Source organism: Acyrthosiphon pisum, chromosome X, assembly GCF_005508785.2.
Source record: "Acyrthosiphon pisum isolate AL4f chromosome X, pea_aphid_22Mar2018_4r6ur, whole genome shotgun sequence".
Classification (NCBI taxonomy): Eukaryota; Metazoa; Arthropoda; class Insecta; order Hemiptera; family Aphididae; genus Acyrthosiphon; species Acyrthosiphon pisum.
Window position 1 is genome coordinate 15,951,505 of NC_042493.1, and position 16,853 is coordinate 15,968,357.

General features: G+C 30.0%; 3 protein-coding genes across 4 annotated transcripts in view; 2 read left to right on the forward strand and 1 right to left on the reverse strand.

Moving 5' to 3' along the window:
• Positions 1–1,164: 1,164 nt before the first annotated feature.
• ACYPI49991 (uncharacterized LOC103310467) lies at positions 1,165–2,175 on the reverse strand. Its single transcript, NM_001297638.1, is given in 1 exon segment — positions 1,165–2,175. A coding segment is annotated over 1 exon segment (477 nt). The 5' UTR covers positions 2,123–2,175; the 3' UTR covers positions 1,165–1,645.
• Positions 2,176–2,403: 228 nt separating this feature from the next.
• Positions 2,404–8,040, forward strand: LOC100571656 (probable basic-leucine zipper transcription factor D). Of its 2 annotated transcripts, none has more exons than XM_003247220.4 (7): positions 2,404–2,544; positions 2,841–2,938; positions 4,191–4,796; positions 5,163–5,287; positions 5,361–5,630; positions 5,765–6,027; positions 7,136–7,733. In XM_003247220.4, the coding sequence occupies exons 2-7, from the start codon at positions 2,914–2,916 to the stop codon at positions 7,338–7,340; spliced, it is 1,494 nt and encodes a 497-aa protein (XP_003247268.1). In that variant the 5' UTR covers positions 2,404–2,544; positions 2,841–2,913; the 3' UTR covers positions 7,341–7,733. The 2 variants fall into 2 exon arrangements, with proteins under 2 accessions (XP_003247268.1, XP_008187083.1); XM_008188861.3 differs by lacking the exon at positions 2,404–2,544 and adding an exon at positions 8,023–8,040 and having other exon boundaries at positions 2,570–2,938; positions 7,136–7,381.
• Positions 8,041–11,248: 3,208 nt separating this feature from the next.
• Positions 11,249–16,853, forward strand: part of LOC100168445 (zinc finger protein 37) — a 12,338-nt gene continuing 6,733 nt past the window's right edge. The window contains exons 1-2 of the mRNA XM_001942768.5: positions 11,249–11,780; positions 11,853–11,981. Coding sequence (XP_001942803.2) covers positions 11,628–11,780; positions 11,853–11,981 — 282 coding nt within the window. The 5' untranslated portion in view covers positions 11,249–11,627. The remainder of the gene's footprint in view (positions 11,781–11,852; positions 11,982–16,853) is intronic.

Here is a 16,853-nt window from a genome sequence, read left to right on the forward strand (position 1 = left end):
ATTTGATCGATAAAAACAAACAAATGGTAAACTACCTAGATATTTACATTGCTACAATTTAATTTTGTGTTAAAACCTTGGTTACATACAACTTTTATAAATATTAAAATATATGAATATTAGAATTAAGTAAATTAATTTAATTTTGTATAATTATAATAATAAACAACTCACCATTATATTTCTATATTTATTATATATATATTTACGAATTTATATAAAATGACTAAATATTGAAATATGAGTATCTACCAACCCATGAATATTAATATCTTATTTAAAGATTTTGACGAAATCTTTAAATAAGACATTTGGAATCCTGTTTTTAACTTTAATATGCACTTAATATTTAATAATAATACAAATTAATTTTCAAAACTACTAATAAAATATGCTGAATGTCAACATGTGTGCTGAGGTGGTGGTATAAGCAACAGAATAAACTATTAACAAAAATAAAAACCCAGTATTAGCTACTTACAGCAGTGTATCACTCGGGCAATCTGCATAATATAGTAATGCCATATAATTTTATAAGCACTTATAAATTGTACTATTTATAAGAAATACACTATAGTGTAATTATTATAACAGTATAACTATGTTACGGATATTCTAAATAGAATATATATTATTAATAATAATATAGGTATATTTTGTTCTGACTTTTGCGCTCCTAGCATAGGCCAGTCTCGCCAAGCCCTTGCTAAGACTCTTTCTATTGGCGTTCATTGGTAGTAAGACCGACTCGTATGTCGTGACAGCAAACGGTATTACGCAAAATAAATAATAATACAAATACAAAATCCTAACCTAACCTAACCAGAATCATTGTAATATACTTTATAAATAATAAATATATATAATAGGTAAGTAGTAACACAGTTATGTAATTCCTGCTTATTTTCATTAGTTAATTAATAATATTTAGGAATTATAGAACCATTTTTCAATTTTTCTAGTTACCTATTTTTATGTTTATATAGGATATTGATAAACCAATTAAATGAGTTGTTTTAAAATTTATTTTCTATACCTATTAGTTCTATGTACCCGTACTGCATACATTTTATAATTTTTATTTTACTAGAGTAATATAATAGCTATTAGTTGTAGGTAGATTAAAAAAATATGTTTGAATATAGTAATAATACAACAGTAATAAAGTGTATAGTATTTTACATAATATATGAAATAGGTACATGTCCCCAGGACAATTTTTTACGTAGTTTTTTATTTGTTATATTGAAACACAAAAAATTTAATTTGAAACAATGTTAAAGGTTTATTAGGGACAAATAGAAGGAAGCTTGTTTGCTGATACAGCGAAACATCCCCTAATGGGCACCTCCCGATAACGGATGTTGTTGGGAACAAACTACAAACTTTCTACAATCTGAAACCTCTGAATTACGGACAAAATTTTAGCAACCTTGTGTGTCTAGTATTTAGAGGCTTCACTGTATTTATAAATATTTAATAATGTGTAATATAGATAGTTATAAAAATTAAACTTTATTTTACAAAATTAAGTATTAATTAAGTAATAGTGTTTAAACATTTTAATGGAATACATATTTATAATAAAAAATAAATTGAATAAAGAAACACAATCATTATTACAGAAACGTACATAATAGTAGTGTCAGTCGTTGTTGGTCATGATGGCTTCAGACACCTGCATCCAGTCAAGTGCTGATAGCAGCGGGTCTTCACGTGTTGGAATGCGGTCCCAATTCCAGTACATCAGCTGTTGAGTTACTTCACCAGTAATCGATTCCACTGCCGCTGTAGAATCATCGATCTCATTACTACTGCCGTCGTCATCCTTGCCAACGCACAGTACACCAACGTAGCCATCGGGCATGCTGAGCTTGACACCCGTCAACGGCTTGCCACGCAACGACGAGTGCCACAACGCGGCTCCATCATCTGTTGCTGCTTTAGTGTATGGACAAAAGTATCGGTCGACTGGAGCCGTTGACGTCTGGCAGTCGCCACCTGGTTTGCGTGTGTGGATCTTGCATGGCAACAGGTGTACTGCCTGTTGATTGATCCCAACAGCATTAGAGTCGCTGTCTTCTGTCTGCCTGTGTTCTGGTCGATTTATGACGAGACGCATTGCTTGCAGCGGTTCGGAACACAACCGAAGTAAATAGTAAATAAAAATTAAGTAAACAAGTCGTCAACAACAAAGTTGGTTACAATCGTTATAGAATCAATTGTAATTTGTATTCCATCGATTGGTTTTAGATAATAACGACGGCCGGATGTGATAACGAGATCCGGTGAACTGTGGAGGTACCAACGACCACCACCTCCACGGATGGCGCGTGTCGCTTCACTTAGATTTCTGTTGCTGACAAAGACGGGGATTACGAGTTACGATCCGCATATACCGGACGCAGGTGAGCTTTGGCCTGTGAGCAGCAGTAGCCAGTCGGTACAGTCGCGTACTCTCGCAGTCTCGTCACTAGTCGTGGGGGTCTCCCAGAGTGGAACAGCATCGGCACTGACGTCCGCAGTCGCGAGTATTGCTATCACGTGAGTACCGATAGTGGCAAACGGCAAACGCCGAGATGATAACGAGGGTGCAGTGAGAGCGCGGCGACCGACTTTTAAACTTTTTGAAAGTAAAAGTTCCGTCGCCGCAGCGTTTCATAATTTTTTTAATAATAATATTTCTTTTTTGGTGTTCTTCACTACTTAAAGTCATTAAACGAAACGTGACGCACACGTTATCATCATCATTGTTGTGCCCACAGTAGTTATTAAGGACACGTATATAGGCATGTGTTTCATACCATTGATTAATATATGTTGGTCGTTTTTCTTTGTAGCCATCAAACGAACGGGTACCACAGACTCCCCAGTAACGACCAGTGATATCTTCAAGAAAGTGAATGCAATAGAATGGCTTACTATTACTATTATCAAAGTAAGATACATCCAACTATACATACCTATAGGTACTTATATAAAATTATTGTTTTCGTTGACAAACAACATTATGTTCGATAGGTGTACGCCAAGAGCGTTAAAATTATTAAAATATAATCTCATATTTTATATATTTGTAGTAAGGCGTTTTGGAGAATAAGATTTTTTGTTTGATGAATTTATAATATAATATATTATTTCATGAACTAGAGGTTTATCCATACTATACATGAAATTTATATTAAGTTTAATTCAGTGGTATGATGATCAACGAGTATTGAAAATATAGATTTTACTAAGTGTACCTTACCTGCCAAGTGCACAGTTTCACAGGCACTCGGCAATACTATACTTAGTAATGATTTAACTAACTTACAAAAATTATAATTTTTATAATAATATTTGAATATGTTTTTAAAAGATTCTTATATCCAGCAACATATGATAGATTAAGTAAAAATAATTTCTTATATTTAAATATAGAACAAAATAAAAATGTTACGTAGTTATCAGAAATAATACCTTAATATCCCTAAATAAAATCAAGTATTAGGTATACAAATATACAATTGTCAATTTCCACTTAAAATAAAAAGTTTTTACATTTTAAAAGGTAGTTAATAAATATTTAAATTATTTATTTCCAATTAGTCATGCATTTCTGCATCAATCTTTCATTGTTGCAGTTGCAGTATAAATATTTGGTAACAAGCTTTTATGTGTGTAGGTACTATAATATGTATATAAAAAAAAAGTTGACCATTTAAGATGGTTTATGTTGATCTGCTATCAACGGCAGATCCATGGGCCGCAGTCCCCCCCCCCCCCCCGAAAAAAACCTGCTTCAACAGACTACAATTATTATGGGTATCTAATTAACATAAACGATTCCTAATCCAACCATAATAAAATTAATAACATTCCTTTAAAACCATTTCTTTCATATATTTAGGAACGTCAACTAGAACATTATAATGTATATTGTATTTATGGCTTAGAAGTAATTTTTTTAGGAGGCCCCCCCTTCAAAATTAAACCCTGGATCGTCACTGGTTGATGGTGTATTAGCGTCATTAGTAACTGTTGGCCGTTATTAGTTATTACATTGCTACTAAGCTAACATTCTGTTACAGATTTACAGGGTATTCACTGCTATTTTAATTGAATACAACTGTTGAACACTAAAATACATAAAATGAAACCTGTATAATGTCACCTGTGTTATAATATCTGTATTTTACTCGTTACAGCACCACCTGATCCACTATCACCTGTAACAACCACAGAAGAATTATCACCACCACAGCCACCTTTATTAATGCTATCTTCTCCACCGCAACAACAGCAATTGAATATACCACTTCTCACACCGATTCATCAATCGGTAACAACATCAATGCCAATGATGACGAAGACTTCTACTACTAATGCTATAGAAAATAATGAACAGCAGCAGCTACCCACACCAAATACATTCATTAGGCATTGCGATGACATGGGTTTATTTCATGATTTACAAAACATTGTAGTTATGTCCTCATTAACTGGACCATCAGGTGATACAACTATTACTACAGTCCCTGCTTCTAATGCTGCTACAATAGTCACCACAGAAACATCAACAGGACAACCTATTTCTTCAAATTTATTTGACTCATCGTCAACAGCAATTGTGACAACCATGATGATGGCCAATCCTTTTGATGAAACATTTAAACAAGCAGTATTACAACAACAAAAAAATGAAGCTAATCCGCCAGAAAATATTTTCAATCACAACAATAACAATGATGGTGATTTAAACACCCCATTCATAGCAACAACCACTGTTGTTAACACGTTGAATAACAATACTAGTAAGTGTTTAACATAGGTATAGTTTGAACCGGAATAATAAATTAATATGAATATATATTTATATATTATATATATATTTTAATAGTTATTAAAATAGCTATTAAAAATATCTTAAGTTTCCTTTGCAATTTATACATTTTGTGTTAAAATGAAAATTATCTATCTACTTTAATAGGTACCTAGATACTTAGCAAGTTCTCGTAGATTAATTTTAGTAGTAATTGAAAAAAAATTCCTATTAATGCACGTTTTTGCAAAAATAGAAATCTCTTCCATATTTACCTTGTTTGCATCTGCTATATATAATACTACCTTGTTTGCATAAGTAATTGGCTTGTTTAAGTTTAAAAAATATATAATTTCAGGTTTGAAAACTTCAACGTCAATGGATATGATATCTACAACTGCAGCAATTGAATCTAATAAGATGAATTCAACAACTGTGCCTCAATCGCAACAGCAGAATATATACATAACGTCAACAGCAGAAGTAAGTTGACTTGATTTATTTTCTGTATACAAGCTTTAAATATATTGTTGGTTTTATTTTTGTTTCACTCAAGGCACCGACTAGGGGTGTATTAGTTATGATGGTAGAGCATCCACAACATCAACAGCATAATTCATCTCTCCCTTTACGACCTGAACATCAACAACACCAACAAATTATCGAACAGCATCAGTTCATTGTTCCAACAACTACAACCACTACTAGTGTCATTGATACAACAACAATAACACACCATGATCAAGAATTGTATGATGAAGAAGTCGATGATGAAAATGGTGGTATAATTATCAATGTTAGAAATGATACAACTACAATTAAACAGGTTGGTACTCAACAATCATTTATTTCTTCCTGACTCTTATTATTTTTGTGTGAACAAACTTTGTGTATATAACTTTTTTGAGGAATAATTATAAAATGACCTATATACGTTTTTATGTTTACGCACAATTAAAGGCTCTAAAACAGAATCTATTGGTGAAGCAACTGCTACAGGAGCGCCAGAAATCTCCACTCATATCTGAAAGCGATCACAAGCTCGGTCAACTACTGCAGCATCAGAATAACGACAATGACATTGATTTTGTTGTCACAGATACCGCCGATAGACTAGAACATGAAGACTATAATAGTAGTAATGGTCAGGATGACGAAGACCACAACAGTCGAAAGCAACAACTGAAACAGAAACGAAAACAAGAAATGTTAGAAAGGAACAGGTACACATAATATTCTGCTACTGCTACATGACACCACTCACAACTATTTAAATATTTAATTTTTATGCACTTAAGGTGCCGACACTGCAGCGTTATTCGGTATTTTATGTTTATAGTACCACAGGTTACCATTAAAATATTGTATCAGAGTGCCCCACAAACTTTTACAGTACTAACTCATATGACACGTACTTAAAAACAATACACTTTGGTTTTTCACTATAAAAAATTTACTGGAACGTCTGGGATTGAGCCCTTGTTCAGCTTTGGGGCTATAGCCCATTTTAAGTCCATCATAAATTATTTAAGTAGTGAATATAGATACCCCATTTAACAGTTTTAATCGGCTCTCTTGTGTTGCACTCTGAGTATCTGGTAGCTGTTTCACCCCAATTCAAAATTAAGAATTTCTAAACTTATAACTTGTAGTTTAAATACTAGTACAAGTGTAGAATGTATAATGATTAGATCTTTAGATATACTTTACGATTTTACTGACAATCGTATCATGTTATTTTGAGTATTCGTGATAATAATTATCAAATCGGCAGTTAAGGTAGTATAGCAATCGTAGTTTATCAATCTACTCTTTAATGACATATAACATGATGAATATTTTTAATTTGGGTTATTGTGCAACAATAATATTAAATATACACTGGATAAGCTACTCCTAGCATTTGTGTTAAAGCTTCTTTTATAAAATTTAAGCTTATGGTACAAAATATGCATAGATTGTTTAATTTCAAATACATTTTTAAAACAGTATTATTTTTAGAATTTAGTTTACAATAAAATATAGAATTCTAATAAACCCTTTTTAATTACCCGATTTAACAACAAAAAACTATTAAAATAATATTAAAGGACCCATATCAAATAATATCGGCGATTTATGAAAACTCATCCACTGCATGTGTATAGTATTGAAAAATATCATGCATTTTATCAAGTATCCAATCTATAATTATGATTAAATACTATGAAAATATGCTTAATAACTACATATTTAATTATTATTGAAATATTCAATAATATTAAATAACTATTATTAGTGTTATTTGTTATATAAATATAATAATTAATAACAATCAATAATTTGATACAGGACAGCCGCCAAACGCTGTAGAATAAAGCGAAAGCAGAGGTGGGATCTGCTTTCAGAAGAGAATCGAAAGCTAAAAATCGAAAACGGCCGACTGCGTGAAGCGCTTTCAAAACTTGTGAGCCATAGATGCAGTAACTTACAGCAACATCAAATAGAACAGCCAGAGATAATACAAGAAATATTTAATAATAGTGATGATGTTTAAAACCATGATAGGTTGTTGCACTAATATTGGTGCTTAAACAAGTAATATTTACCTATTATAATATTATTACTAGGGCTCCGAAGTTGTAAAAGTTACATAATATTTTTCTTTACTCTTGATTTATAAAAGATCAAGCTAGTAACCCATTTTATGCAATTGTGAGATTATTAACAACAATTTTGAATGTATGCTATTTAATATCTATTCAATTTTCTTTTATCAGTTTATGTATTTTATAGTTTATTATTTAACATAGGTATTTTAATTTTCTAAAGATTTGTACAAAATAGTAAAAAACAATTTGTTCCAGTATGTTAACGCTGTTAATGCCATATTTTTGTTATACATTTATACGCTTCAATAACATTTTTTTAGCAACTAGCTTTTGATTACATTTAATTGATATTTTAGTTATTTTTAATAAAATATATAATATGTAATATACTATAATGGTAGTATACTATACTACTTATTATGTGACTAATAATTAATTAGTTATAATTTTTTTTTTCACCTTTGATTCTTATTTGCATGCATATTTTACTTCTACAACTTCTGAGCCCTAATTATTACTATTATACAAGTTGATGGTTTATGCGTCTTGTATGATTTAACATATATATATATATATATATATATTAATATATTTTATAATTTTGTACGAAATTGTTATACATTTCAGTGCTGCATATACTGTCAAGTACTCACGGTAATCAGTTTACATAACTAATAACTATAACTATAACTATAATAATATTATGTTTTGTTATTGTGTACAAATAATATTTTATTTCTAAAATCTGTTTTTTTTTTTTAATTGTTTTATTTTATATTCATAAATATAATAGTTAAAAGGACACTATACCCGTATGTGTTGTCTCTGTCTCACTAATATACAACATACTAAAAACTTGTTTTGAGTGGGACAACTATGCTCCATCTGTTTGTATAGTGGATTTACCAAATTTCTATAACATATAGGGAAAAACTTTATCTGTGTCGTAGCTATTTTATTTTTTTGATAACATAAATACAATTAACATTTTCAGTTTGAGAACATTAAGATTATCTGTTTTTTTATTTAATTATAAAAAATTATTGGTTAGTGTTTTAAAAAAAAAAAAAAATAAAAACGCTGCGATACAGATAAAGTTCTTCCCTGTGCATTATGGAATTTTAGGTAGTACTATTCTAAAATACTGAGGGAGTATAGTTGTCCCATGAAAAAAAAAAGTTTTTGCCTTATTGTACATTTGTACGACGGAGAAAACACTTGCAGGAGTAATGTCCTCTTAAGCCAATTTTTTTTTTTAAATATTGGTTATCAAGAATGTGGGTTGTTCATAGTTTAAGCACGTCAATTGTTTTTTTGTATGACAATAATGTTTTATGTTAATTTATAAATGTAATTTAGTTAGTTTTTGTCATCATTTCTGATAACACTAATGATACCTTCAATTTTTTTATTTTTTTATTTTTTTGTTAATTTATCAACATTCAACAACTACTAAATAATAAACCTATTAATATAAACAATATTCTTTAAATAAAATGTTAATACAAAAATTTAAATTAAATTATTGTTTACAACGATAGATAGTATTTAATAGCATAATATTATATTATAATATTTATTAATATCAATGAGAATATAGCAAATATTATTGAAGAATAATCAGTTAGATATCCAAGTAAATACAAGAATATAAGAATTTCATATCAACAAAGAAATTACTAAAGATAACTACGTATTTATTTTTCAATTAATAAATAGGTATTTTACATTTATATTTTATTTTATGTGATGGCTTGTTATTATTAGTCAATAATTTAAATAAAACGAAAAATATATGTAATATTGCTTAAATTGACATAATTGAATTATACAACATGTCTACTATAAATTGTGATTAATAAAATTGACCTTTATTTTATAAGCTGTTTATGCTAGAACTATAGTTTTTGTAATCCACATATTATTATGATTTATGTTTATTAATATAACTATTACTTATATAGTCTTATTGTATAATATATCAAATTTATAGCCTTCTGTACATGGATTGTATACTTGTAACTTGTATTATATTAATCAAGATTTTTTTATTTAGAATTTAAGTCTTATATTGATGTACCTATATTACTCGATTTATATTTTACTAACCAACAGTTGTTTTTTAAATTAAATATTTTATTTTCGTTAAGTTTGTTTGTTAGTTATACATTAATATAATATAAGCACTGTTTATATTATTTAAGTCAAAATATAAACATTTAAAAATAAATTGTGTTCAGCATTCAAATAACTTATTATATTGTCTATGATTGAGTTGCTAGATAATACTTATTACTTAATATAATTTCCATACATTTTAAAATTCATGAACTGGACTGTTTTAGTTGTATAGAATATTTTCAACTAATAAAGTTTTATGGAATATAATATAAGGTATTAGATAAGGTATGTGGTAATAATTAAATAATAAACCGAGTGTACTAGGTAAATAAGTGTTATTATTACTAAAATGCTATGCTTGTATGAATGTATTGGATACCATACTGTTATAATGGTGTTATAAGTATTATTTGTTTGATAAATATACATAATTTTGTATAAATAGGTCGAAAGCACATTTTTAATTTTAAATGCCCCGATTTTCAGGTTATTTAATTTAAGTAGTTCATGTTAAATATTTGGATGTGATTTAAATATATTTAATCAGAATTCAATAAATCCTTGTTTATTGGATAGCGTTATCATCATAATTTACAAGTTTTATTAGGAAATATGAATGTATTCGATATTTGCAAAGTAGGTAAGTAAAAATACAGAATGATTCCGCTTACTCTGATGCCCCTAATATTTATTATTACAATGTTGAATTGAAGTAACTGAACTTACTGTAACATTGTTTAAAAATACACAAGCATATAATATTATATTAACACACTTGTAATACCAACTATCATAAGTCGTAAGGAATACTTATTTTTAAATTTTTATTGATTATACTGACAATGCTTAATGATTTCAAGTTCTAAGTTAATATTCTAAAGGTATACAGATGAGGGGATTTCGCTGCTTAGTCAAATATACAAGGGCATTCTAACTTGTGGACTTGATATGAAAAAAATATTAACGCTTTCTAGAGCATAACTCAACATTCAGGTGCATTAGAAAGATAGTAGTAACCACATCAGTGGTTTTTGTTCCCATTACTCATTAGTGCAAATTTATTATTTTTAAGGTAAAAACTATAATGAAAAAAGTTGTACTCGTGAGACATGTTCAACTACTTCTTTCCAACGCCGGTTTTCGATTATCGAACAGGGCAACAGTACAAACATAAATATATAATTATCCCATGATAAAGTAACTTCATTTTTATTGTTTAGATGTCTAAAACATTGACCAGCAATTTAGTATTCTTGTCCATAGTATAAGGAATAATTAAATTTAATATTTTTTATACAATGTTCTTGTCTTAGGCCCTTCTATCGCCTGTATTTCTGCATCACTGCAGCAGCCGATGCCGATGCGGAAGCTAGACACGGCGATCAGGCGTCGGGAGATATTGTAAATTGTAAAACCACGGAACAAGCGTGATGATATAGTAAATTAGTTGTCTAGTGTCTATATTTTGTCTTATAATATATTAATTAGGTATCATAGGCCATCATAAAAACACGAAATACAATATTACTGTTATGTAATAACGTAGACTGTGGAGATTGAAACTGTGAAACAAATTGACAGTTAAATATCTGTCGTGTGTTTAGGTCAGTAGTTCCACTGATGAGGATTATAATCCATAGCTGATAAGCGTAATCAAGTTACTCGTTGAACGCCGAGCTCTAAGCCAATAAAACATCGTGTCATCGGGACGCCGATTTTCACCGCCATTTTGGTTAACAACAAACAACAACAGCGACAGTCGGAAAGGTTAGGAATTTGTGTTTTATAACTGCTCCAAGCGGCGATCATGAGGTTTTACGTATGTGTGAGTTTCATGATTGTCGTTCGTCTGGCGTCTCCCTTTGTTATTGGCCCGCCGTTCGTAGCTGACGCCTGATCATATTTTTTCTGCCGCTCTCATTATTCGTGCGTACCTATTGTCTGTTTTAGTGCCGTCGTCGCTCGTCTGCTCGAACCGAACTGTTAATCTTCTGTTATTAAATAACGATTTGAGTTTCATGACACTTTATTCTGTCTAACTACATTGTGCGCGGCTAGTCACCGCCATTTTAGTTTTCGCTAGTACCGCCGTCCGGATATTCGATTCCACCATGAGTGAACTACTTTGTGAAAATTTTGATGTGTGTAGATTATGTTTGGTCGAGCGTGGCACAGAGGGTTATGAACCGTTTGTGCACATTATGACGCCTATCGACGGAAAACTAAAGTCAAAAAAGCTAGTGTTGGATTTGCTTGGAATCGATGTACGTATTTAGATATGACAATAAAATAAGTAAAAACATTGAAATGAAATAAATTTTTTGAATTTTCCTTAGATCGAGTCCGATGGTGTTAAACCCAAGATGCTTTGCAAATGCTGCTTTGGATCACTAGACAGCTTTAATCAGCTGAAGAAGAAAGCAAATGAAAATCAAATTGTAGTCAATTATATTGCTAAGAAAAAAGTAAGTGAGATAGGTAATATTAATATTTAACATTTTTTATTTGAAATATTATACGTAGGTAGGTACCTACTTAATTAACATTTAAGATTTATATTTATTTGTAAAATGCTTCAACAGAATACGGTATGTTTTTATAAATGTATGTTGGTATATGCCTATGTATGTTGGTAAGCATTGTCTGAGTTGAATTATAAAAGCTCATATATAGGCATATATTTCTTATTTAAGAGGATGCTATACTGCGGCCCGCGAGAGAGTATCCTCGTTTTGCGCATGCAGACTGACAACGGAGACCATTCCGAGGCCCCATTTCCCCCACTATTTCGTGACTGTTATACACCGTATAGCGTTGAGCGCTGCCGACCGTTACTGAACAGCTATCGGCAATGCCGAGTAGTGGGGAATACGCGGAATCGGACGTGTTTTCGTTGGAGCGACTGGATACTCTCTGGTGGGCCCCAGTATACACGGATAATTTTTTGAATCCGTCTTAGAAGTGCACAACACAGCAAATTTACGCTCTTATTCCCATAAGTCTCATACACCTTATTCTCATGTGTGTGTTGTTTCTGTACTACAATTGTGTAACATACCAAATTTTTTATGACGTTCTCATTTATACTCATTCGATAATAGTTTAAATATCAAAATGAATATACCTAAAAGCATTTTTTTGATTTTTAATTTTGAAACAAATTGTACTTTTGTAAAAGTATATCATCTCTAATATAGTACGTAATTAACGCACAAGATGTTGCATGGCGCTCCTTACCGCTACTTGGCAGCCAATTGTAACGAATCTCCGCCCCTCCCATTGCCATTGCCATGAACCCAACGCACGGACTAAGATAGAGAGGACTGGAAAAGAGCACATTTTTAATGGGTCCGAAGTGCCTCTGCTGATTTCCGTTGTACACAGCTGGTCTTAACGCTACCTAGTGGTTGGGTGGAAAATGTAATGATGTTAAGAATTAAAATTATATTATATAAATAGTTGATATTTAACCAAGCAGATAGCGTGCATGTTAGCTGTGTACAAATTTGGGTGGGGAAGGGTAGAGGGACCGAGGCAATTGCTCAACCCATCATATCATTTCCAGTCCTCTCTATCTTAGTCCGTAGCACAATGTGGTTCTAATAGCTAAATATCATACCACAGGCGGTTGCTTTTATATTTTTCTCGATATTTTCTATGCGCTATGTATAATTGCGTGTTAGTCGTTGAAAAGTTTCTTATATGATTGCTCATGCTCAGACCTTTTATATATATAAACAGCTAACAAGTAAAGAAAACCTTTTTACATGCTTCTATAGGCTTATATTATATAATAATGACCACTTAATTAACCATTTAACTACGTATCTTAAAAACCCACTTTTCACTGAAATAAAATATTTCTATAAGTACTCCATTGTATAATTCAATTTAATAGAAAATCTTACACATTAAGTTTCAGCGGCGCCAAAGTTTTTTAAATGTGGCTGGGCAATTTCAAATCTTTGTGGCCTCAATATCTAAGAAGACGCCAAACCTGCATGTGTTTTCTCAGTCTTACAAGTGGGTGACATACCAAATTTTATGCTCAGAACAACACGTGTAATTCCGTAACTTGTTTTAACATTAAAATATAAAAAAAAACCAATGAGGTTTACTAGATAATATTCTTCTACATTTGATAAAAGGTCAATTCACTGTAATTTTTGAACTAATGGAGCTACACGTGTTCTTCTGAGCATGACATTTGCTATTTTACGCACTTGTAAGATGGAGACAACACATGCAGATGTGGCGTCCTCTTAATTATTTAATATAGAGCTACCTTAATATAGATTTACTCATAATCATGACTTAAATATAATCATGCTTTTAACAAAGTTATGATGTAAATAAAATGTGTAAATAAACATTTTTTTTTAAAGAGGTTTTTTTTAAAGAGTCGGGTCATGAGCCAATGTTAACACGGACTTCGGCGCCAATGTCAATTTTTATAAACAGTTATTTTTCATCAAAATTATATTTTTAATCTTTAATAATTCTTAGGAGTACCTACTAAATTTAATAATTAAGTATATTTTCATTAAAATTACATTGATTAGGTATTGACTTGGGTATTGATTACATTCATTGACCAGGAAATATACAAAAACTACAATTAAGAAATGCTTTTCTTAGTTACCCGATTTATTCATTATTACAGGTTATATACAGATATTTTTCTTGGCTTCTTGCTTTTCAAAATCATATCAGAATCTTTAATATTAATCTTTTTTCAAATTAAGGATTAGTAAGTCGTGGAAATAAACACTCATAATAAAATCTGAAATTTTTTTCTCTCATAATATCAAAGTAGTTTCACTATCCGCTTGTTTCTTTTTCTTGATCATCTGAAAAACAATACAATTTTAAAATAAGTTTAGAATATTATAAAGTATGGAAAATAATAAAAAAAAAAAAAAAGAGTGTAAGTGGATGTTGCTCTGCTATACAGTAGGTTCCAAGTAGGCACTGTAATAGATGGTATTACATTTGAATTCAATGATAAAATATCAGTAGATTCTGAATAAAGACGGCTAGTCACCCTATGATATTACCAAGTACCTATATTTGATGATATTATTGGGAATAAAGTATTTTATATGTTATAAAATATTTACGTGGAACCTTGTTTTAAATTTTCAATTCTTAGCTACTTATAAAAGTTGGAACATTTTATACATTTTTAAATTTTAAATTTGATAAGTTTTGTCAAAATTTGAACTTAAAATGCTTATTAAAAAAAATTGAGCCTGTGTATTTTAATATTTTTCAACAGCTATTGTAACAATATATTAGGAACCTTGTATTCAATTTCCGCACTTTTTGACCAGACAAATTACATTTTCTGACATTTATAGAAAAAAACACTAAAAAAATTGGAAATAGAAAATGTCCGTAAATAGCTCAAGACGAGTCAAAATAATCTGAAAATGTTATGGTGTTTAGAAAATTCTAATAAAAACATTTAATAAAAATGTCATATATTTACTGTCATTTGTTTTAGAATTACTCCAAGAACTGAAATCGATTTAAAAAAAGGTGGGTAAGTGGATATCGCTCTGCTGTACAGTAGGTTACAAGTGGGTCACTGTATAAGAAAAACGATTCTGAGCAGAGACGGTATGTCATCTAGGTATAAGGTATCTTATATACTTATCAATGGTATTAAAAAAAAAAATTGACCAATAATAGGTATCTATAATAAATTTTAAATTAATCATATCACAATATCCATTAGGTACATAACGCGTTATACATCAACAACAAATCGTGGTACTATCATAGATAATATATAATAGTATACTTTAGAAGTTTCAAGTACCCACAAATAATATTATACAATCACAAAAAAATAACTAAAATAGTTATTCCGGGTTTTTTTAATATGTGATTTCGTCCAAATTTGAGCTTAAAATGACTATAAAAATAAACTGTGCTTATGTATTTTTTAGATTTTTTGGTAACAGAATTAATTACTTACGTGGAATCTTGTTTTAAATTTTTAATTCTTAGGTATAAAAGTTAAACATTTTATAAATTTTTAATTACGAAATAATTATTAAATTTTAAATTTGATACATTTTGTCAAAATTCGATCTTAAATGCTTATAAAAAAAAATTGTTCTAATGTATTTTTAATAGTTTTCAACTGCTATTGTAACAATATATCAGGAGCCTTGTACCTATTAAATTTTTACACTTTTTGGCTCAACAGAAAAAACTTAATTGATATTTATAGAAAAAAAACTAAAAAAATTGAAAACTTTTTTTAAACCGCTCAAAAAGTGTCCAAATATTTTCAAAATTGTATGGTGTATAGAAAATGAAAATATACACATTCAGTGAAATGTTCAAGTATCTACAGTCATTCCTATTTTAAACAACCAATGAAAATTTCATTTGTATACGTTCATTAGTTTTAGAGTTACACCCAGTGGCCCAACTAGGGCTGAAATGTTGGGGGGGAGGCTGCAGCCTCCACCTGACATTACAGTAACCTTTAGAGGCGAAGACCCCTCATTCCCAAACCCCATATTTGTTCACTTAAAAATTTAAAAATTATACAAACAAAATCAATTATTTATTTACCCAAGCAGTTAAATAAAAATTTAAAAAATTAAATAATTACATTTTTTTCTAAAAAATAAATAAGAAATACAGTTTAATTTTTTAAGATTTGTTAATATTTTAGGAAAGAATTAAATAATTTATATTGAGAGGACTATTACAAGCTTTGGAGGGGCCAAGCCCCTAGTTGTGCTTATGGTTACACCAAAACCCAAAACTAAAAAAATTGAAAACTGACCATGTCCGTAAACAGCTCAAAAAGAGTCAAATTATTTTCAAAATTTCTTCATATATAGAAAATACTAATATAAACATTCAGTGAAATTTTCAAGTATCTACAGTCATTCGTTTTTTAATTACAACAAAATAAGAAAATTGTTACGTAAGAAATCGAGTGAATATCAAATGTTGTAAAAATATGAATTTCAAACGCTCATCAAAATTTAATTTGACTTGCTTGTAGACATTTTTTTTATAATTTTTCCCGAATATTGTATGTACATTTAAATTAAAAAATACACAAATATGCAAATTCAAACTTTGTATTTAATTTCGCCATTTCATAAGACAAATGTATAACTTGCAACCAGTCCCGAACCCTATAAACAATATATTTATTAGGAGGGAAAATGTCAATGGGAGGGGTTTAAACACCCAAAACCCCCCTGGCTACGCCACTGTACAAAACCATCTATGTCTTTGAGCCATAGAGGCCATATTATATTATATATAGATCATATAATAATATAGTCTCCTGATAGAGTTTG

Bases quoted from the DNA above. Each gene is read 5' to 3' on its own strand.
- LOC100571656 (XM_003247220.4), top strand. From the start codon at position 2,914: ATGGCTTACTATTACTATTATCAAA. The intron at 5,631-5,764 runs GTTGGTACTCAA...GCACAATTAAAG, and splicing joins ATACAACTACAATTAAACAG to GCTCTAAAACAGAATCTATT. The intron at 6,028-7,135 runs GTACACATAATA...AATTTGATACAG, and splicing joins GAAATGTTAGAAAGGAACAG to GACAGCCGCCAAACGCTGTA.